This window comes from Schistocerca piceifrons, chromosome 3 (genome assembly GCF_021461385.2).
Source record: "Schistocerca piceifrons isolate TAMUIC-IGC-003096 chromosome 3, iqSchPice1.1, whole genome shotgun sequence".
NCBI lineage: Eukaryota > Metazoa > Arthropoda > Insecta > Orthoptera > Acrididae > Schistocerca > Schistocerca piceifrons.
In genome coordinates, this window is record NC_060140.1 from 558,919,910 (window position 1) to 558,945,173 (window position 25,264).

The window sequence follows — 25,264 nt, forward strand, 5'->3', positions numbered from 1 at the left end:
GATTCTTTCAAACATATTACAAGTAATAAACAAAATTCAGTATAAGACAGAGACTATATATGCTGCATCCAGACGAAGGTCCATACAACGTAATGAATCTTTGAAGTAGCTGTTTAGTTGCTTCAGTTTCCTGAAATTAAATGTTATCTCAGGCCAGCTTGCTCAAATGTGAGCTGAGAGAAAATTACTCGATGATTAAATAAGTAAATAAATAAGTGTTTAATCGAAAGACACAAGAGTGCTGGTCTTAACTGATGGCAGCCCGCCCGTACAACATAACGACTCTTTGAAGCAGATGTTTCGTTGCTTTAATTCCCTGGAATTAAATGTTATCTCAGGGCAACTTGCTGAAATGTGAGGAAAGGAATAGTTTATTCGATGATTAAATAAATAAATATATTAATAAATAAGGGTATAAATGAAAGACTCAGAGGGCTGATGGCCCGCATCTCGCGGACGTGTTCTTAACTGGCGGCAGCACGTCCCGTGGACACCACCTTGCGGTAGACCACCACAGGCGCGTGGTGTGACTGGCTCTTGACCAGGGTGATGCCACCTGTTGGTAACGGCCTCACTGAAACGGAGAAACACACGTAATAATTTAGTGAGAGAACAGCATGTTCACAATAATCTAAAGGCTATTCAATCTGTAAACTGCCCAGTGAACTAACAATGTTATGACTAGTTGACATTACACCAAAGACATCTCTGGGGTACGCAGACAACCTTTAGATAGGGCAACCACAGTTATGCATAATCATCTTTGGTATTCAAATAACATACGGGTTAGCTGCAGGGTGACGTCGTCGACCACGGCCGATATTTCGACAGGAGCGCACCCTGCCATTCTCAAGGCACAACTGTAAGGAGGAAGCAATGTGCAAGGGAATTTAATTAGTTTAAATGCTGCGTGGAATCCGGCTCTGTCTCTCATCAAAAAACAGAGGGACAGAATTAGTCCTACCTCACCTGTTGAATAATAGTCACTATCGACATTTCTGATGTTGGTTATCTTGGGTTGTGTGTTGACTCTGCAGTTACTTGTTCTGTGTGTGGTATCTTCCTTGTTTCTTCTCTGTGAATCGAGGTATGAAATTCCCTTGCACATTGCTTCCTCCTTGCAGTTGTGCTCTGAGAATGGCAGGGTGTGCTCCTGTCGAAATATCGGTGGTGGTCGACGGCGTCACCCGGCAGCAAGCCCATAAGTTATTTGAACATTCGATTCACCGGGAAAAGTTAAGGTCTCACATCTTGGGTATTACTAAACATTTTCCGCTGTATTTAGTCCTTTAGTTTCAGATAAATAACGGTTTCGTGGCTCTAAGAATCACATCTTCAGGTGAAAATCTGCGTAATAATAAGTCAAGAAGGAATAACTACACTGAGACATCTTCCGATATGATAATTTTCTACATTTTTTTAAAGATTTTTAAAATTTCAAAAGCTTTAGAAAACGTTTGCATAAGAATGTTAAAATATACTCAAATACTTTGAGGTTCTATTTCCCATCAAAAGCTGTTTGCTTGACACAGTTTATCGAGATTACTTAGAATATCTCTCCATTTTGCTGTAAGCACTATTAAATCTTTTAAAGTAGTTTTTCACATGTTTTCTCCTTAACGCTGGATCAGTATGGTACAACTTGTTTGGACCATATCCACAGTATTCGAGTGGAATCCATGCATCAGCCTGTTTTATTCATTGACATATGGTCTTTTAGCGGTGTTTATTTTGACGGACAGCGAATGTTAGGTGCAAAGCTCCAGGCTTTTTAGCTCTAATGTTTTGATAATGTGAATAAAGGCATTTTAATATTCTTGTACAATTTTTTTGATGTTTTTAAACTTTAAAGATCTTAAAATAATTTAAGAAAATTATCGTATTAGTGGATGTCTCAGGGCAGTTATCCTTCTTGATTTATTGTTATGCAAATGTTGACTTGAAGTTGTGGCTCTTAATGCTATCTTCGTTACCTTAAAATTTTCAAAGGAAGTAGACTAGGCAAACACTGCCTAATGCTTTTTCTAAATCTGTAACTGCTGCAAAAGTAAGCTGTGTTTCTTCAACCTGTCTTCTAAGATAAGTCCTAGGTTCAGTGTTGCCTCACATGTTCCAACATTTCTCTGGAACCGAAACTGATTCTCCCAGAGGCCCTTCTTCGTTCTTTCACTAATATCCTGAAAAACAGACTCCATTACGAAGTAGACCGTTTCGCTGAAAATGTCTATACCTTAATGATGGAATAGCGAGGATTCAGAGATAATGTTGCGTCGCAGTTTTAGCAACATTTATGCAGATAAACGAGAACAGTCACCAGTAAGAAGTTTAAAAAAACTATAGGTCTCCCTTTACTTGGTCGGTTTAATGAATTCATAGGTTGCAGGAAGGCGTCCACATACCACAAAGAGAACCAATAAAGCACTGATATGTTCAAGTCAACCTCAGGCCCAGTGACAGCTTCAGTTTTTAATTGACGTAGTAGTGGCTTCTCTTTTTGTGGTTAAGAAATAAAGAACACACGATGAGGAACTCATAGCGGTGGCAGAGAGGTTGGAGCAAGCAAAGAAATGTGGGGATGGTTTATAGCTCACTCACCGTCCATCCTGGAGGTGGCATTCCGCGCTCCAGCGGCAGCTGGCGCCGTTGCCGCCACTTGATTGGAATAGTGCGCTTGAAGATCTTCTTGCTCCACTGGAACTGCCTCTGGTGATCTTCCAACTGCTTGGTAGCCATAGTCGGGATATCCCTCCATAGAGGGAGCGAAGTGATGTTCAGCTGCATAGGGGTTGTGGTGGTAGGGCGAGGGCTCCACCAGCGGCGGGTGTATCGGCTGCACGTGGTGCAGGTAGGGCTGGTGGGAGGGGTAGCCACCCCCGCCCACGGCGGAGAGCAGCGACTTGGCGGCCAGCAGCAGCGCCGCGCCCAGCGCCAGCTGGCTTAGCAGCAGAGCCTTCACCAGGAACAGCTTCACCGCCGTCACGCCGCCCATCACCACACTGGCGAGCACGAAACCCAGCACCAGCGGCGCGATCACCTTACTTGCGCGCCGCATGTATCCTGGAAGCAGTCACACAGCATCAGCATCGAGGCAACAATGGAAGTTAACACACAACTTGCTGAAAGAAGAAATAGGCTATAAGAGCAAATAACAGAGACAAAAAATATAGAAGATATGTCCAAGTGTCAATACAATTTACAAATCACAGGGATTGTTTGAGAAATGTGTGGGGAGACATTAATGCTTCCTTTCTATTTCTTTTGCTTCATCTGTCTTCTGCCTAGTTTGATGTGACTCCCCATAATTTACTCTCTACTTTATTATTATTTATTTATATACTACATTCTGGTGTGTTTCCGATGCTGTAAGATGCCTGTTGCTTGAGACGTTTTAAAAAGTTGTTTCTGTATCATGCTTGTATTTGCAGTTTCTCCAGTGGACTGACACCTGATTTTCATCGGTCATGTCATAATGTCTTCCAGCTATACCTTGACCTCTGTGCCCTGTTACACAATGCACTGTCCCTACATTAAAATACAGGACGTGCAACGAAATCGACAGGAACTAGTAAAAATGCCAAGAACACCCTTGAGTTTCAAAGCCAGAATAAAAAGAGCTAAGTCAGCATGTTAACGTAGTCACACCCTAATCTCAACGAGTTAGTCGTCTCCTTTTTGGAAGCACTATTTACGTCTTATGCTAATTATTTACACCGTCAGCAGCTCGTGGTCTTGCGGTAGCGTTCTCGCTTCCAGCGCACGGGGTCCCGGGTTCGACTCCCGGCGGCACCAGGGGTTTTCTCTGCCTCGTGATGACTGGGTGTTGTGTGTTTTTCATCATTATTGCCTCGCAAGTCGCCGAAGTGGCGTCAAAAAGAAAAGGACCTGCAATACGGCGGCAGAACTTCCCCACATGGGGCCTCCCGCTCCACAATGTCATACGATCATTTCATTTCATTTTCTATCTACACTAAAGCGGCGAGGCAATGAACTGTTTCTGGACAGGGAAAAACCAACGACAATGGAACATGGTAGATGATACACAACATCTCATCGTTGCAATGCATCTCTCTGCCAGCTCATGAGTGTCGATGATGAGATCTTGCATGTCCACTGCTCCTGAATGTCCAAGGCCAAGACTCCTTTTTAAGCGGTATTGTCTGCAGACTGGTTGTCACAACAAATGTTTGAGTCAAACAGTCATGGGCAAGTACCTCACTCCACATTACTTTGTTTTCTAACGTCATTTTATGGTAAAAGCATCTCTGAAAAGGTAATTAATCTTCGCAGATGGTTTGGTGAATTGTGTGAAAAATTAGCATTAGCAGGACAAAGGCTGTGGAGCGCATGTGGCTGGAAGTTGTTAAGATGTAATGATGATTTAGTAGTAATACCGTTTATTAACAACACAGGTATTCAACACAGTCACTAAACTATTAAGTAATTTGTCCTAAAACAATCAAACAAGAAAACAATAATATAACTTTATTATTAATAGTTCAAAGTAAATAATAATAATCCCTAAAAACAATATAAAATGTTCTGTGAGAGGAATACTAGTATCAATAGTTCACTATCATATTACAAGTTTCACAATTCATAAGGATTTCTAGCTCAGTAATACTCAAAATCCATGATCAGAGACTAATGAACAAGCCAGCACTAAAACACTAAACTAAAAAAAAAGGTATTACAAGTGAAAGCAAAATTACACAGAATAAATACGTTAACATAACTGATGTGTTACATTGGGACGCAGTCTTAAGCTAAAAATTACACAAATTCTAAACCTTCCTCGCAAACACACATGTTATATGGCAATATGAATAATATCAGGTCATAAGAATTTCGCTAGACCTTAATATAGCTAAATCTCAGTTCTGGAAGGTATCATAATACCAACATCAAAACTTCATAATTTAAGAACAACGTTTCTACGATGTAAAAACTAATTTTCCGTAAAGCCTTCCCACAAACGGTAACAATGAAACTAAATAAAGTAATTAAGGTCACTGTGTCATTGATGTTGCATCTGAACACAACGAGCACACAACTAAGTCAATTAACTGTGGTAAACCACGATATACGTAACAAGTATCAAAAGTTGCTAACCACACACTGCAATGATCTCTTGAGCAATATTATGTACAGAGAACTCAGCATTAAACACGTCAAATCTCTGTAAGTCTATCTTTATAGAGATGGTTAAGAGACCTCGGCTGTTCTGTATACACACATCAATAAGAATTTTGCATCTGTACAGAAAACTTGAATAGAGATCAACAAAAACATAATTTTCGAAATTTTTACTGCTCATGAAAACCACACATGACATATTGTATCATCATACAGCGAGATTTTCAGAGGTGGTAGTCCAGATTGCTGTACACACCGCTACCTCTAATACGCAGTAGCACGTGCTCTTGGACTGATGCATGCCTGTATTCGTTGTGGCATACTGTCCACAACTTCATCAAGGCACTGTTGGTCCAGATTGTCCCACTCTTCAACCGCGATTCGCCGTAGATCCCTCAGAATGGTTGGTGGGTCACGTCGTTCTTAAACCTCCCTTTTCAATTTATCCCAGGCATGTTCGATAGGGTTCATGTCTGGAGAACATGCTGACCACGAGTAGAGCAATTTCACTATCCTGAAGAACTCATTCACAAGATGTGCACGATGGGGGCACGAATTGTCGTCAATGAGGACGAATGCCAAACCATATGCTGCCGATATGATTGCACTGTAGGTCGGAGGATGGCATTCACGTATCGTACAGCCCTTACGGCGCCTTCCATGACCACCAGCGGCGTACGTCAACCCCTCATAATGCCACCCCAAAACAGCAGGGAGCCTCCACCTTCTTGCACTCGCTGGACAGTGTGTCTAAGGCGTTCAGCCTGACCGGGTTGCCTCCAAACACGTTTCCGACGATTGTCTGGTTGAAGGCATATGCGACACTCATCGGTGAAGAGAACGTGATGCCAATCCTGAGCGGCCCTTTCGGCATGTTGTTGGGCCCATCTGTACTGCGCTGCATAGTGTCGTGGTTGCAATGATAGACCTCACCACGGACGTCGGGAGGAAGTTGCGCATCATGCAGCCTACTGCGTACAGTTGGCATGAGCAAGGCATGTCATCGACAGTTCTTGTCTCTCTGTGTATCTCCTCCATTTCCGAACAACATCACTTTGTTTCACTCCGAGACGCCTGGACACTTCACTTGTTGACAGCCCTTCCTGGCACAAAGTAACAATGCGGATGCGATCTAACCGCGGTACTGACCGTCTAGGCATGGTTGAACTACAGACATTCCTGGGGGAATGACTGGAAATGGTCGGCAGTCGGAACACTTCCGTCTAATATGCTCATGCATGGTTGTTTACATCTTTGGACCGGTTCAGTGATATCTCTGAACACTCAAAGGGACTGTGTCTGTGATTCAGTATTCACAGTCAACGTATATCTACAGGAGTTCTGGTAACTGGGGTGATGCAAAACTTTTTTTGATATGTGTAAAACGTCGAATCAAAACATCTTCAGCCAGCTGCAGGTGTTATGTTTCGATATTTTAATCACAGTCATGTCTGTGCACTCCAGCACAATCATCCCGGGATTGAGCAAAACACCATCCGATCCACTATTCCTGTATCCAGCAGAGCTCTCTCGATATCGTCAGCCATCAGCTGCCACTCAGATCCGCAAGTGTATGTTTTCAAACTAGGCTGCACCTTTGCTCCCAGATTACAGGGGCTACTCTGTCCTCCTGGTACACTGTTATGCTACTATAATTTGCCAGGAGCCAATCACCACCTGTCACCGCAGCCACACACTCCTAGTCTACAGAACCACTGCTCTTCACACCTGTTGGCCCCTGCTCCTTGCATACGGGGCAGCTCGATTATGTTGTTAGTCGCCAAACGCTACTCATCCAACAGGAGCACACTGAAAACCCAATCTCATTAAGATTCAGCGTAAACTTATTTGTTCGCTGATGCGAGAGCTCCCTAGCAGGCTTTGCCGTCTGCTAGCCTGCTATATTACAAGAAGCTGTGCATGTTTTCTGTGATAGCTCCGTTGCTGCTTTCCTTATAAGGTTCTCTAAATGCTACCTTTGCTGCCCAGTCAGGAATCCTGCTTAGCGTCTGACGCCTCAGCCTACAGCGTGGCAACTCACGGACAACGCTGGTTAACCCTCGAGACGAAACGAGCGTCACATGCCTGCTGGTCAATCTCCAAGCTTTCTCAAACGACTTTACAGAAACTGCTTAGTAAAAATATTGGTTCTAACACATTTGAACGCTTCATTTGTGAGTTTCTTGATGAACTGCCTATTATTTCGTTGAAGGTCACAGATATTGTAATATTTTGAGTATAAATAAAGCAGTGCAAGAATTTAACAAAGTTCCCATTGAAAAATATGGGTCACTACGAATTTGGGTTTGGTGCATGTTGTGAGATGTATTGCTGCATATGAACTGTAGTTAACACATTAAATTATTCATTGAAGTTAAGGAGGATATCATTATCTGCCTCTGATCTAAAGAAACTGGTACGTGTGTATAGCACAGAGTTCCAGTCAGAGGTGCCAGAGTAAAAGCCACAACTAATTATTCTCTAACATCCATTGTATCTCATAAACGGTTTGAGAAATTGAAACTAGACTTTCTCAAACGATAACATGCAAAGAGTGGAGTATTTTACCATATGATTAATATGCAAAATTTCATATCCACAACGATATTCAAGCAACTATATATATTTTCAGGGAAAGACTATAGCTTTTAATGGACATCGATAGCTGGTGTAACCAGAATTACTGCGGAGTTTGCAGCAGTGTAAGTGAAGAAGTTATATGATTATTTTTAATTTCAGATTCAGCTTATTCATAAACTATCAATGTTTCTTATCCTCTGTTTATAGTTTAATAATAAACTGTTTCAGGATTCTTAAGCAATTTCAACTTTATTAGATTGTTGATGAGATGAATAGTTGGAAGTATACTAAGTTTTGGCAAAAGAAGCAGATTTTAACATGGCAACAAGAGAAGTCAGGTGTTACTAAAGTTCATCACTGAAGAAAAAGGCATAAGAACTCCATTTTTCATAATGAATGACCGTTGATGAGTCTGGCCAAAGGATTTTATTTCCGTATCTCAATCACCCGAGAAATCTGAAAACAATCAGCAGCCTATAGTAAGCCATCTTTCAGTTCCCATCCACATCCAAAGTGAAGGACTGTACCTTTCCACCACAAAAATCTCTTACATCGACAAAGATACTGAAGCTGATTACACATTATTGAGTAGTGTAGAGGATTCTGCAAACTGAAACATTTTCATATTTCTCATAGCATTGAGATACAGAAAAAAAATCCCCTGGTCAGGGTCAGTCCCAATCATTTATTATTTAAAATGCACCGGGATACGGAATTCTCAGTGTTTTACATACAGAACTTCAACAGGAGCTGCGATTTATGTTGCCGAGATTTCTTATTCTCTTTTTTTTTCTTGAAAGAAACGTCATCATTGATGAGTTTTAAATAATGTGTAACTTATCCCCTCGCAATGACAAAATCTATTTCTTTTGACGGTGAAAATCCTACAATAGTACATTATTAAATTAGCAACTGAGGGTAAAACAAATCAGTAGTTTATGAAAATGGTCATAAAAATAAATGTCAGTTTCTTCATGTATATTGTTCAAACTCAAAGCAAGTTTCATTTCACCAGTTATTAGTAGCCCTTCAAAATCACATTATTTCGTTGAGAAACTCTACATTTGCTTGCATATCGCGCTGGATAAGGTATTTTTTCAAATTAATCATGTAGGAAAATACTATTCTTTTTGCATGTTATCATCTGCAAAATCTTATTTCGATTTTTCAAACCGTTTATGAGATACGAGTGTGTTGTTAATATTTCATGGTGGCTATTTCATTGGGGCTTGTGACCAGAACAAAGTAAAACACGTACAATCCATTTTCCTTAGATTGGTAATAGATAGTAAATACTTCCAAGTTAAAAGAATAATTACAGGGCATAAATTCTCAGATAACGCCAGTTAACCCTCAAGACGAAACAATATGTCACGGCCCTCCCACTCGATCTTCGATCTTTCTCAAGAAATTTTATAGAAACTGTTTGAAAAAAATGATTATCACATATCTCAAAGCTTATTTTGTCACTTGTATGATGAACCACTTATCATTCCGCTAGTGGGCATAGTTACTGCAAGAAATTCGGAAAGTTTGCGTTGAAAAATAGGCGTCACTACACATTTGCATTTGGTGCATGTTAAGTCATCCATTGCTGCATATAAAATGTAGCTCACATGTGTAATCATTCTTTAAAGGTTCAGAGTACTTTTTTGGCTCGATATTATGTAAAAACCAACACCTATTTCTTTCAGGCACCGTTTATAATGTACATGTTTTACAGATTTTTTGTTGATATCAGGTAATGCAGCACACTTTTTAAATAAATTATAAGTATTTTGAATATATTTGAACCTGCTTAGTGTTATTAAAATATTACAAAGAAATTGATGATTTTTTTTTTTCTAAAATGCTTCCTCAAATTGAAATACCATTTAATCCAATGTTATGCATTTGAAGGACACTAAATATTTACGAGATATACTTGACATGATGGCTGACGTACTACACCTATCTAATTCCACCTATTATATATATTACAAGGATAAAAAATATCACGTCTTACATTTTAATTTTATAATTTCTTCCTAATAAAAATGTTATTTTTTGTAAAATTTACTTGATTCTGCAATAAAGCTTAGGTCTGCTACATAAGTATGTACTACTGCAAGTTACAGAAAGGAATTACAGCAATGCTTTATAAACTTTAGGAAATATTTGTAGCTGACTTCTGAAAAATACAACTTGTAGAATCATGGAACATTATTTGTGTTCAGACGTAATGACCTCTCTAGACTCTGAGAAGCTCATCTGCAGAAACCAGCACGGTTTTAGGAAACAGCGGTCATGCAAGACACAGCTGGCCCTCTTTGTGCATGATATACAACAGGCTTTAGATACCGGCTCCCAGGTTGATGCCATATTTCTCGACTTTCGAAAGGCGTTCGAGTCAGTTCCGCACTGTCGCTCGCTACAAAAAGTGCGCGCTTGCGGTCTATCCAATGACATATGCGGTTGGATAGAAAGTTTTCTAAGACAGGGAGAAGTATGTCGTCCTGAACGGGGTAACTTCAACAGAAAGAAGAGTAACTTCAGGTGTGCCCCAGGGCAGCGTAATAGGTCCTCTGCTTTTTACGATTTACATAAACGATCTGGCTGATGGTATTGACGGCGGCCTTAGACTGTTTGCCGATGATGCTGTAATCTACAGGAAAGTGGTATCACACGAAAGTTGTGAACAAATCAATGAGATTTGCTGAAAATAAATGCGTGGTGTAACGACTGGCAGTTATCTCTCAATATTAGTAAGTGTAACCTACTGCGTATAACAAGGCAAAAATCCCCATTCATGTATGAGTACAAAATAAATGATCAGTCTTTGGAAGCGGTAACATCAGTCAAGTATCTGGGTGTGACTATTCGAAATGATCTCAAATGGAATGATCAGATTACACAAGTAATGGGTAAGGCGAACTCTAGATTGCGGTTTATTGGTAGAATCCTGAAGCGATGCAGTCCTTCAACAAAGGAGATAGCTTACAATACGTTAGCTCGTCCAGTCTTGGAGTATTGTTCGTCTATATGGGACCCTTACCAATTGGGTCTGATTCAAGAGATTGAGAAGGTCCAAATAAGAGCGGCAAGATTCGTGACGTACATTTAGCCATCGCCAGAGCGTTACATATCTCATAGAAAGTTTGAAGTGGGACACAATTGCAGATAGACGACGCGCTAAACAGAAGGGGCTGCTCACTAAATTCCGAAATCCAATCTCCACCGAGGATATAGAGCATATATTATTACCACCAACTTTCAAATCGGGTAATGATCATCATTCAAAGACAACGGAAATAAGAGCTAGTACTGAGGCGTTCAGACAGTCATTTTTCGCTCGCGCGATCCGCGAGTGTAACAGGGGGGGGGGGGGGGGGGGGGAATATGACTTTGGCGCGAATTGTGCCCTCCGCCACACACTGCTTAGTGACTAGCGGAGTATAAATGTAGATGTATATGTAGAAATTGTGAATAAGTACAATTAAACTGTGCCTCAGAACATTCCTGAAGCATAGTCTTCATCCTGCAGCATTTCTTTATCTTCAGGCTTCCTCTTGGCATTGCTTTTAGCACTTCTTGCTTCTTTGGTAACTTGAAAATCGAATCTTTCAGCTTCATGCACCTGTTGTCTGTCACATGCAAGCAATATATCTTCCATATTAGAGACACATTTTATGCGTAAATTTCTCAGGACTTCCAACCTTCCTATCACTCCATCATCGAAACATATCACTGCATTTATTACAGCAACTTGCAACTGATTTAGTCCTTCAAAAACGTTCTTGGTAATCTTTCCCATATGCAATGGTTTAAACTTTCATTTGTATTCTGAGTGCCCCCATAAAGACGTTTACTAAGCAGAACAGGGTCACTCATGCCTCTAAAAATTGGTTTTACTTCATTCATAACAGGCTCAGGACGAGAATGCTTATGATAGTATATTTGACCACTTTCTTTTGCTTTTTGGTAGTCACACCAAGGATCTGCTCCTTTAGGCAAAGTCTGTGAACAGGTTGGTCATCTGTGGACATCTTATGAAAGTAGGTGGCCCATACAGCTTTTCTCATTGCCGTAACATCATTCAGAGGTGCAGTACTTCTACTGGCCAGTCCTTAATAACTCTGAAGAACGTCTATTTCAGTTTCTGTCAATCTGCCTCGGCCAGACAGAGATTTTCCACCAGATAGAAACTTTCCTTTCATTTCTCTTCTTAGCTTCCTCAATGTAGCACCCATCCTCTTTTGCACACGTCCACAACACTCCACTTTTGTTACCAAAGTATCACCACAAACATTGAACACATTACTTTTTATTGAAAGCTTGAGTCCTCATCGCCTAGGTACTTCGTATATCTAAAGTTGTAAACAGGCACCGACCTCTGAAATATTTGTAGATCTCCATCATACTTCATACCTCCTTTTAATTCTAATTCTTAAAACACTTATGTTCAACATGTCATTCAGTGTTACCATGGCAGGTGTGGGAGTACATAGATAAGCACTCAGCATCAACAACTTTTTCATTCTCCAGAGAAGTAGCACTTATAACACAATTTAAGGAACAATGTCCTCGACGTTGCCATGTCCCATCAAGTGCAACAGCAATGTCCCTGGTTCCACTAATATTTACAGTTTCTTCTACTGCATGTTTCATAGATGCTTTAGACACAAGCGTCAAGGCACCTAAAAGTATTTTTATGTACTTGCTGAACCTACTTGTAGGAGGAGGATGGTCGATCAAACCACAAAACGTATGAGCAGCCTTTTTTCCTTTTCCTATTGGACGCATTGCATACACTAACTTCAAATTCACATCATATGAATTATGCACAATGTTCGAAGACATTTTCGAGGTAGATTTATTGCAGGATCTACACAGTGAAACTAATTTTGACGCTAAATCCTTCCTGCTGCTTTGTTGTTCGGTTATTTCCAGACAGCCTACACCATCACATCGTTTACATTTCGCCACTTCCTTTATCAAAGTAGATAAGATGCCCACATCAACAACAACAAATCCACTACAGACAGCGTCATTGTTAACAAAAAAAAAATTGAATCACCTGAAGGCGTCCCATGTGGGTTTCTTCCATGAAGAACTGATACATAGGTTACTTTCAACAGCGTGGCTTGCTTTGTTTGTGATCTGGTTACCACAGAATTTCCTTTAATTGAATTTCTTGATGCATGGCAGAGTTCGTATTTATTGAACACTGAAGGATATGTACTTCCACAACTATATGTAGCAATTGGGCAACAAACATTCAGCAATACATGAACAAACTGCTTAAGCGAAGCATAAGTAAATACTAGCAAAAATAATCATTTACAGACACTATAAACGTGCACTGTTACCAACATATACAATGTATCGTACGTATAATCGCTGAAAACGGAAAGTTCACAGTTATTTTCGAAAAAAAGACTAGTTTATGTAACAGAAATAAAGGGAGCATGGCGGCTTACATAACCGTAACTTAAAAATTTGGTATATATAGGTCACTTTGCATTTGGAACCCTATAACGTACATATCAATGTAATCAGGAAAGACTATAGAATTTTAAAAAAGTCACAAAAATTCGTTTTTGCCACCATTTATAAGTACCCTGTATCCTTAAACAATGGAAAGTCCAGGTTAAAATATCAACACTGTTCAGAAAAGGATAGTTTACTACTCACCATAATGATGACATATTAAACTGTAGACTGGCATAACTAAAAGATTCTTATACAGTTAGCTTTTGGCCAAAGCCTTCATCCGAAAAGAAAACATACACACGTTCACACAAGTCAGCGCAGTTGACATCACGTGACCATTCTGTCTTGCGGCTCTGACTAGAAAACATTCTGACTGGGGCTGCTGGAAATAGCAGTCATGTGTTTGTGAAGTGTGCTTGTTTGCGTAGATGTGTGTGTGTTTTCTTTCTGAAGAAGGCTTTGGTCAAAGGCTAAACATGTAACAGTCTTTTCGTTGTGTCTCTCTGAAAATTAATGTCTCATTTTTACAGTAACTATCAACCTACTCTTTTCCTGGTATTGTTGTACATATTGCATCTTACCTGTCTTTCCTTATAGTTTATCCCCATTTTTCTTAGTATTTCGAACATCTTGCTCCATTTTACATTGTCGAAAACTTTTGCAGGTCGACAAATCCTATGAATGTGTCTTGATTTTTCTTCAGGCTTGCTTTCATTATCTACCACAACGTAAGAAATGCTTTTGTGGTGCCTTTACCTTTCCTAACAGCACACTGATCGTCATATAACATATCTTCAATTTTCTTTCCCATTTTCCTATTTATTATTTGTATCAGCAAGTTGTATGCATGTACTGTTAAGCTGATTGTGCGACAGTTCTCACACTTGTAGGTTCTTGCACTCTTGGGAATTGTGTGGACGATGTTTCTCCAAAATCAGATTGCATATCGCCAGTATTAAAGATTCTACACACCGAAGTGAATTGTAGTTTGTTTCCCCTCCCCTTAATGATTTTAGAAATTCTGGTAGAATGTTATCTATCCCTTCTGTCTTATTTGATTTTAAGCCTTCCAAAGCTCTTCTAAATTGTGGTTCTAATAGGGCATCCCATACCTCTTCCCTATCGAGTCCCGTTCCTTTTTCTGTCGCGTGAGATGAGTCCTTCCCTTCATAGAGTCCCTCAATGTACTCGTCCCACCTATCTGCTCTGTCTGCATTTAACATTAGAATTCCGATTGCAGTCTTAATGTTACAGCACTTTGCTTATAATTTCACCAAGGGTTGTTTTGACTTTTCTACATGCTGAGTCAGTCCTTCTGACAATAATTTCTTTTCGATTTCTGCGCATTTTTCACGTAGCCATTTAGCCTTAGCTTTCCTTCACTTCCCATTTATGTCATCCCTAAGTGACTTGTATTTCTGCATTCCTGAATTTATACAGTTACAAAATAAATTTTATAATTTTGAAAGTATGCCATTTCTTAAAGTTTGCTTACATTTAGTTTTTACATTAAGATAATTTATTTCTGAAGATGTTGAATGTGTTTCTGAAATGTAATGATGATTCTGAGTTAGCTAAACAATAAAGTCCCGTTTGTCATTATGTAAATAAATATTTGGAAAGTAATCGTGTCTTTGTGTCATTAGTTACTAATGATGTAAAAGAATAAAAACCAGACTACATTTTGCTTAGGTACATACTGCTCTTCGAATTTTGATCATTACAAAGTGAAATTTGTAGATAACTAACTTCTGCAGGACGACATTATCACATAGAAACAAAACCATCATTGATAAGACGGTGGGCTCGCAAACTTTAGTTGAACTCGGAATTAGCAGTAAATCTTGGTTTGTTATAGTGTGCAGTGCAAAATAAATCACTCATTCAAAAAGTATGTCGGACTGCAGTTATAAGTTCAGTGATATTTACGAAATCAGCCACTTGTTCTCCAACAATCATGGATAATACAATATGTTTGAGTCCACACATCTAAAATTAAATATTTAATATTGTGACTATGCTTCGTTGTCTAACTGCTCAGAGATACAATTCTTTGTCGATGAATACACTACAACTTGTTACTGATGTTTTTATATTAATCAAAATTACAGTTGCCTATTCTACGTTATAACAAACTCAAAACTTAAATGAGCACTGTGCTATGTCAGTCAGTTCACCCCAGAACAGCCTCAAACATGCAGTGCCATTATTTATTCATTCTATAATACCCATCATACTGTGGTGCACAGCCATAAGAAATAAATAATAATTTATTTTTCTTTACTCATCCAACGATCAACTGACAATGATATAGGATTTGTCAAGGTAACGCAGATGAATAGGTCAGGATGTACAACACCCAGCATACACAACGTGCTTTATGAGCGTAGAACAAGTAGTCTATGAGAAAAGGACAGGTGGTCGGCCGTGGCTTTGATTGGCGAACCACCTCGATACTTGCCTCACTGGCCTTAGTGATTCGGAAACCCAAATCAAGATGGGCATATAGAGAAATTCCATCCTTCCAAATATGAGTCCGTGTCCAACCACCTGTAATGCCTCATCTAGTAAGACCCTATTATTTAATGTTCCTTAATTTACACAATATGTTCCAGGTAACCTGTTGTATATATTCCAGTCTCTGTTTCCCCATAGACTTTTTGCTGTCTGTGGTGCTTGTAATACCTTGCAACTTTTGCTATTATGTCTAAACACATGTTCGATCATCTGTTCTCTTCTTAGTGTTTTTCACATATTCTTTTACTCGCCGAACCTACTTAGAGACCCAATATTTCTTAATTTTCAACATATTTCAGTTAACCATTTCTCAAACGCCTCGGTACTTTTCGGGTTTTGTACAGTCCATGATCCACTTCCACACAATGCACTGATTCAGTTGCACATTCTCAGAAACATCTTTTTAAATTGAGTTCCGTTTATAATATCAGCATATTTCTTTGTGTAAGTGGTATTCTGTTATTTATGTTCCCTGATGATGATATTTGGTTTGTGGGGCGCGTAACTACGCGGTCATCAGCGCCTTTACAAAGTTCCAATATTTTCACAGTCCAATTTTGCCACCGTCACGAATCACGATGATGATGATGAAATGATGAGGACAGCACAAACACCCAGTAATCGGGCAGGGAAAATCCCCATCCCGGTCGGGAATCGAACCCAGGGCTCCGTGATCCAGAGGCAGCAACGCTAGCCACTAGACCACGAGCTGCGCACTTACTTCCTCTGAATTGTCCATCATGTGTTATTTTGATTCCATGGTATAACAATTCCCCCATTCCTTCACTTAATAAGACAATACATTTTATGACAGTTGAAGAACTCAACAGGAACTTTTGATGTGCGTTCTTAAATTTCGTTTTACATCGAAGACGTCACTGAAACTGAAATACTTCGATGAAGCATCTACCAGTAATTTGGAGCTACGACGTCGACTGTTGATGGAAACTACAAGAAATCATTAGTTGTAACGAAGCACCATTACACAAGAAAAACAATTGCACATGTACTAAGGAAGGGTATAAGTTACGACAAATTGATAACAACAGCCAGAATTGAAGCATTTTTCAATGTACCAGCGCTGACCGTCATGGGTTTTCACTCAACACGCCAGACTGCGACTACTAAAGGCATGAGGAAGTGTGATTGTAACATAACGTGTCTAATTGAATTTTTGCTTTTGGATTTTGAGTTTTTTTCCTTTTCATGAAAGTTGTTTGAAATGAAGTTCTGTCCCAAACACACACATAATTCAATAACGTTACCACTTTCCTTGGAAAATTCTATATGTACGATACGATACCACACTACAGAATTCACTACACAATAACATTCGTTCCTTTGGTACTGTAGAACTTTGCAAACCTTAAATAACTACATTTATGAATGTGTAGTAGAGGGTGTAACCGAAAGCAGGGTGTACAGTTTCGTACCCCTTGCTATTCCGGTACTGACATCCTATCTGTTTATACTCGTATAAATGGTGCCAAAAATGTAAAATCTCAAACTAGTTGTAGGAAAAGAAATTTCTGTATTGTTAGTATCTTGATAGCGATAGGATGCATTCCCCGCTTGTGTTTACCAACAAACACAGAGCACTGAGAGAAGCTTTTCTATTACAGGCATTCGTTCTATGGAGTCTGTGTTACTGTATGTCTAATATGTGAAATGATGTCGAAGTTATCAAACCTTAGGGAAACTTATGACAAGCACAAAACGCGGTCATCAGATTGATAGAATTTTATGGTCTCTACCGTGGCCTCAGAATTACCACAGAAAAGTATAAAGAGGAAGCTGAAAATGACTAGTTGGGCACTTCATGCACATCGATAAAAACGTCAAACAATCCAAAGAAATAGTGCAAATGAAATAAAATTACGTGTGTTAAGTGATTCAACGAATCAAAAAGACACTAAAGCTCGTAGTACAGTTCAGCGACTGAAACAATAACTGCTTTGTTGGGCGATAGATCGTTCTCTCGTAGACGACTGGATGCCCTGCTTTCAGCAAGAGTACCATAACATCTTCACTGCAGCTGAAAGGGTGTGCGACAAAAGTCATGCATGGATACGAAGAACCAATATCATGACATTTAAAATAAGGAGAAACACGTTTCTGATCTCTCAGAATAAGTGATCGCAGTGGTAATCTGAAGTCCAAATTGACGCCTCCCTGCTCCGTGATCTTAATATGTCTCTCGAGAACGATGTCACACTCTGTCTTCCACTGTAGAGACCCGTCACCATGCTCGCACACAGCAATGTGTTGCCCACAAAGTATAGATTTGGTGTCTGTTCACTCAAACTTTCATTGCTGTTCCTTCGACGTCCAGCTTGTCCAACAGTAAGAATATATTGCAACCCTACCTTCCACCCTCACAGACTTGTTTTCCTTGATCATTCACTTTTCTTACTTCCTCTCAGTTTTTGTTTGTTGTCCATTTGTCCCTGTACTTTTATCCCACGACTACAAGTATTGTTACTAGATCTGAAATTTTCGAAGACTGAGTATTTGATTATCCATTGGTACTTCCTTCGTTAGTGTTAAGATAACGCTTACCTGGAAATCCGACAGAAGTCTCTGGCTTCTTTGACTTTTCATTTCAGATAAAATAATTCCAAGAACGAATATTTCACTCTGCAGAGGTATGTGAGCTGATATGGAACATACTACCTGATTAAAACTATGTGCCGGCCCGGAACTCGAACCAGGATCTTTGATTTTTGTGGGTGTGTGTTCCACCGACTGAATTAACAAAGTAGGAGGAGCACTAAAGGCAAGAGTCTCCGACTAGACACTCAGACTTCCACACAGTTTTAATAAGCCAGTAAGTTTTCTATCAGCGCAAAATTCGATGCAAAGTGAAATTCCGTTCTTTGAAATCCCCCAGCCTGTGGCTAAACCGTATCTCCGCAATATCGTTTCTTCCAGGAGTGTTAGTCCTGCAAATGTCACAGAGGAACTTCTGTGAAGTTTGGAAGGTTTGAGATAAGGTTATGGTGGAAGCGGGGCTATGAGGATTGGTAGTCAATCTTACTTGGGTAGTTATGTCGGCAGAGCACGAGCCCCTGGAAGGCAAAGGTCCTCCCATCTTAGATTAGTTTTATGTTGTCCCGCTACGTAACATCTCTTCTTCTACACTGAACAGAAGTATAGCAATTTCAGCCCATACTTACCTCTGTTCTTTGACACTGATTTTGTCTATTATCATATATTTCGAAAAAATTTTATATTTCTTTGCCATCCATTGTGATTAATCCTCATTACACAACCTCTTGGTACCATCTCTGAGAAACATATTCCGCCACCTTCTGCTCTCATATCTTACGTTTTTACTGTTTTATCGATAAGTTAGAGTCTTTCCTACGTTACCCATGTCAACTAGTTTTCGCTTTATGTCACAGTGCTCAGGACCAGTTGTCCGTCTTCATTATTTCTTGCCGGCCGGCGTGGCCGAGCGGTTCTAGGCTCTTCAGTCTGGAACCGCGCGACCGCTACGGTCGTAGGTTCGAATCCTGCCTCGGGCATGGATGTGTGTGATGTCCTTAACTTAGTTAGGTTTAAGTACTTCTAAGTTCTAGGGGACTGATGACCTCAGATGTTAAGTCCCATAATGCTCAGAGCCATTTGAACCATTATTTCTTCTTTATTACAATTAAATTCCATCGTTTACTCTTGACACATTTTTTTGTGGTCTGCGTTACAAACTCCAAGAATTTCGACGTGTTTCATTTTCGTATAAATTTTCTGTATCTCACTTAATCGTTTATTTGAAGTGTTCAGCATGCTAGTAATCACTGCTACGCTACGATCTGGATCTGTGTTCTCATCTGCATGCATCTCTATGTCTTTGTCTTTTCTTCTCTCTTATTATAGGCATAGAATGTTCCCTGCGACCAGAAGAAACACTGCAGAACTCTAGACGCTTTTCTACCCACTTTATTTCTTTCCCTGAACCCGTATCTAACTTTTCCATATCATTCCTCTCTTCAGCTTTACAGGTACTTAAGATTATCAAATGCTTATCGTCAATCACACATCTGATAAGTCCTTCAATTAAAAAAAAAGTGTTATCTGTTCCTTCATCAGCGTGTTCACTCGTATGGAAATCCGCAGCATGTTGGCTTCCTTTCTCGCCCTAGGAGAATAACTCCATCGTGCTTCCACTCATAGTACCTCCATCTGTTACTTAGCATTCTGATATTAAGAGTACCGACAGTTGTTACGTCTTTCTAGGCTGCTGTTGATCAACTTCGAAGTATCAGAGAAAATTCCTGGCCTTAAAATGTTCCCCTTTTTATCATCTTTCACTTCAGACCTTACATTTTTAGCGAACATTCAGACGTCCAACATAACAAACATCTCTTCCTAGATCATTGGCCCTACTCGTGCCGTCCTTCATAACTCTGTCTTTCGCAGTCTCCACGTGTAAATACGAACGGCGGTCAAGCTTACAATTACAGTGTTTTGCTATGGAAATTATTATCAAGATAACAATTTAGAAAATATATTAGGTACATATTTTAAGTGATTAAACTGTTCGTTTCTACATATATACGTCAGTACTCACTGTTCAGTCTTCTGAGATTACGAACTAAATCTCACAGAAAGAAGATGAGGCGTCGCGACTGACGACGCTACATGCCATGACACTGTCTTTTCTAAAAGTATCCTTGTTTCGGCAAAAGATAAATATTGGTGTGTACAGCATCAGCTGTAAAAATGTTTGGACAATATAAAGTTATTGAATGATAACTATGGTGTTATTAGTGAGGAGAGGCAGTGTTCATATTTCTTATGCTCACGACCGGTTTACCTCGTTTAAGCCAATGACGTTTGCACGGTAGTTAAGAAGTGAGTGATAAATTTACCACGTTATATTTGGTGTAAAAATGCAGAGACTCTACACGAGGCGGCAGAAGTCATGGGATAGCGACATGAGCCGGCCGGGGTGGCCGAGCGGTTCTAGACGCTGTAGTCTGGAACCGCGCGACCGCTACGGTCGCAGATTCGAATCCTGCCTCGGGCATGGTTATGTGTGATGTCCTTAGGTTAGTTAGGTTTAAGTCTATCTAAGTTCTGGGGGACTGATGACCTCAGAAGTTAAGTCCCATAGTGCTCGGAGCCATTTGAACACTTTTTTTTTCTTTTTTTTTTTTTGATAGCGACATGCACAGACACAGATGACGGTAGTATCTCGTACCCAATATATAAAAGGGCAGTGCACTGGCGGAGCTGTCATTTGAACTCAGATGATTCATGTGAAGAGTATGAGACGTAATTATGGGGGCACGATGGGAATTAACTGGCTTTGAACGAGGAATGTTAGTTGGAACTAGACGCAAGGGACAATCCATATCAGAAATCGCTACAGAATTCAATATTCTGAGACCCATAGTGTCAAAGGTGTGCCGAGAATACGACATTTCAGGCATTACCTCTCACGACGGACAACGACATGGCGACTTCACGTAAAATTTTATGGAAAATATTTGTTCATACAATCTTTGTCGTAAAAAAGATGTCATTTTCCTTTATAATTCTGAGAACGTACATTCGGAGAATAGTTAAGCAGTATATTACTTCTTCCCATGTCTACCTCGTGAAATGACCTTGATGCTGTAATGAAAGAAATTAGAGCCGAAATAAAGTCTTACGAGCAATCTTTCTTCCCAAACACAATTCGCAAATACGACAGAAAATGTGGAAATAATGGTGGTACATGAAGTATTCTCTTCCAAGCACCATATTAGTTTGATACATATGTTATGAAAAACAAATCGCCGTTTACGTATTTCACTAACAAGAAACTACGAACGAACGAAATTATCCATGAAGATGACTGAATGCGTTAGTATGAATCTAGTAACTCACTATGAAGTGAATCATCAATTACTGAAATGTGACTTCGATCTCAAAATGGAGCCCATAACAACGTTATGGCTTAGTTTATGGGTTTCAAAGAGACCGTTGAGGGTAATGCAAGCATAAATGACACCAAAGTAAATTAGTCATGAAAACTGCAAAGAAATAGTAATGCATTCATTGTCAGTCTCAGGTGTGATATAGCACATTTTTATGATTAAGTTCATTGGCAGGGTCACAACTACGCCTTGAGAAATCATGCACTCCAGAACTCGTTCCAAGTGATTCCTGAGTACCACATAAAGCTCGAAACGTATAGTCCAACAAGAAGCCCAGATACGTAACGGATGTGTCACTGCGCTGTCTTGAGCATCGAAGGAATAAAGATATGGCTTTATTGTCCTGTCGACAATCAAGTCATTAGATCTCACTTTGTAGGATCATTGAAAAAGATATCGGCTGCGTTCGTGCAAAAGATTTGTCCCGGAATTCATCTTGATCGATCTGCGGAAACCATGGAAGATCTAAGACTAGATGGGTGGGCGGGGATTTTATCAACGCTCCTCCATAACGCAAACTCAGTTTCGTAGCCAATACACCACCTCAGATGGCTGGATATTGATATTACTGCAAAATTCTGGGAAAAAGACAGTCAGTTACCTACAAATACTTATAATCAATAAAATAATTTAAAATGACAGTGTACTGTTTCCCGATATCATTATAATCTACTAGGTAAGTATATCTATGACTACTGTAAACGGAAACACTCACACATAATTAAATGTCAAGAATCAATGTATATTTATGTTTGTCACACTGAATACTGTGTTGGTTTTTGTACACATTGATAAAATTTTGTTTCAGAATGTTTACGTCTACAAAGTTGAGAACGATTCCAGCAGTCCAAAAGCTTAGGCTGTTCGAATAGAATTTAGGAACATAATTATCTATTATAATATATTCACTTAAAGTGTAAAGTATAATATATTCATTTAAAGAAGTAAAGGAGTTTTGCTGTTTGGGGAACAAAATAACTGATGATGGTGGAAATAGACAGGATATAAAATGTAGACTGGCAATGGCAAGGAAAGCGTTTCTGAAGAAGAGAAATTTGTTAACATCGAGTATAAATTTAACTGTCAGAAAGTCGTTTCTGAAAGTGTTTGTATGGAGTGCAGCCATGTATGGAAGTGAAACATGGACGATAAATAGTTTGGACAAGAACAGAATAGAAGCTTTCGAAATGTGGTGCTACAGAAGAATGCTGAAGATTAGATGGGTAGATCACATAACTAATGAGGAGGTATTGAATAGAATTGGGGAGAAGAGGAGTTTGTGGCACAACTTGACTAGAAGAAGGAATCGGTTGGTAGGACATGTTCTGAGGCATCAAGGGATCACCAATTTAGTACTGGAGGGCAGCGTGGAGGGTGAAAATCGTAGAGGGAGACCAATAGATGAATACACTAAGCAGATTCAAAAGGATGTAGGGTGCAGTAGGTACTGGGAGATGAAGAAGCTTGCACAGGATAGAGTAGCATGGAGAGCCGCATCAAACCATTCCCAGGAATGAAGACCACAACAATATATTCACTCACAGAGATAGAAAAAACTAAATCCTGTGAAAGATTGTACGCTGAGAACCTCAAGAGAGGCTTTGATGCTTTCTCTTAGAAATTAAATTTTATAAAAAGTGAACGCGTTCATGGAACATGTATGGGATTTCGCTAGAAATTTTTGATCTTAATGCATATAATTTGTAGATAATTTCTGTTGCAGATACTATCCATTATAAAAAAAACGAGATTTGTTCGACAGATCTACAATATAAACCATGAGCGTACTTTGACCACTTTTTGGCAGACACGAGGAGTAATGTTATCGTTCTGGGAGCTATTGTAAGATGGACCAGGAGGCAAGAAGTTAGATTACAGTCCATGAAAAAATTAACTCTCGTTGTAGCTTATCATTTAGAAATCACTAGAACTACTCTAAGTGGTGTGGTGAGTGGCAGCTAGTTCTAAATGGAGAAAAATGTAAGTTTATGCAAACCAGTAGGAACAACAAACCGTAATGTTCGAATACAGCGTTAGTAGTATACTGCCTGACAAGGACTCGTGTATTAATTATTTAGACGTAACTTCGCGAAGCGAAATGAAATGTAACGAGCATATTATGACTGTAGTAGGGAAGGGGAATGATCGACTTCGGTTTACTGTGAGAATTTTAGGAAATTGTGGTTCATCTGCAAAGGAGACTCCATATAAGGCACTAGTATGACCCATTCTTGAGTACTGATCGAGTGTTTGGGATCCAAAGCAGGAATGATTACAGGAAGACATTGAAGCATTTCAGATGCAGCCTGCTGGATTTTTTACCAGTAGGTTCGAACAACCAGCAAATATTACAGAGCTGCTTCGGAAACTCAAATTGGAATTCGCTGAGATAAGGCGACGTTTTTTTATAGGAATACTGGCGGAAATAATTTAGAGAACCGGTTTTTGAAGATGACTGCAGAACGATTCTGCTGCCGCCAACATTCATTTCGCGTAAGGACCACGAGGATGAGATATGAGAAATTACAGTTTGTATGGAGGCACATACATGATCATTTTGCCATGGCTCTCTTTGCGAGTATAACAGGTAAGAAAATGACGAGTAATGGTGCAGAGCACCCCCCGCCATGCACCGCACGGTGGCTTGCGGAGTATGTATGCAGATGTAGATGTAGATATAGAGCCGTTCCGCGAACATAGTCTAATCAGAATAACTGCGCTACTGAAAAAGCTTTTAATGTGACTAGAAATTTAATTTTTTTATACTTGCATGGGATCAAATGGGCTTAAGACGTCCCTTGCAAATGATTAAGCGTCCAACGAAGACATGTGTGCAAAAATGTATCCTTTCTCTGTTGCCCGTAATGTGGTATCAATACAATGTACTAAGACGCAAGGATTTCTGCAGATTCTGAAGGTGAATTTTTAATGAAACAACTGTATGACAAACCTCTTGCGTCACGAGCTACGGATGTTTCTTCGGCATCGTCGTTGCTGGCACCTCTCTCGGTCGTCGATATTGTTGTTCTGTCGCTGAACACCGGAGAACTGTTTTTCTGAAGACTGCGGCCCATCAGTCCATCGCTGTTCCCGGAGCGGTCGTCACAGTTCAGTCTACCAAAGAGACACGGCACATCCACGACCTCGTTTTCCGTTGCGTCAACTTCAGACGCGCTGAAGGCGGTAATCGGTGAGTTGTTAGCAGACTTCAGCAACAACACAACAGTCAGTACCGAGACATACTGAACACTATGGTGCATGATTCAAACGTAACTGTGTTTTGGTGGTTTTTTTAAAAAAAGATGCCGGTGTTTTTGTAAGCTACATACAGCAAGCGGTGTCGCTTGGGTCTCGCTGTGAGGATCTGCGTCTGTGTTGTGGGACGCGGCGGCCGACGCGTGTATCTTTTATGGCAGTCACACAGCAGCAGCCAACCCTGGCGGCGGCAGAGCCTGGGAGAAGTCTGCAAGCCCAGCACGCGTAACGAACTTCTTCCCCCCCCCCCCCCCCCCCTGCCACCATGCCTGTGTTTCTGTGAGGAATGGTCCAAAAATATAACGTGTTAATTGGCTAGTGGAAGGAAGCACGCGCTATTGACTCCCGGCTATCGCGTGCGCACGGAGGCACTGACGGTTCCG

General features: G+C 40.0%; 1 protein-coding gene across 1 annotated transcript; it reads right to left on the minus strand.

Annotated features, from left to right (window-relative positions):
- Positions 1-24,987, minus strand: LOC124789935. The gene is made up of 3 exons (XM_047257462.1): positions 24,577-24,987; positions 2,596-3,057; positions 1-574 (listed from the first exon to the last, which is right to left on the minus strand). Exons 1-3 carry the CDS (start codon positions 24,884-24,886, stop codon positions 465-467), a joined length of 882 nt encoding a protein of 293 aa, XP_047113418.1. The 5' UTR covers positions 24,887-24,987; the 3' UTR covers positions 1-464.
- Positions 24,988-25,264: the final 277 nt, after the last annotated feature.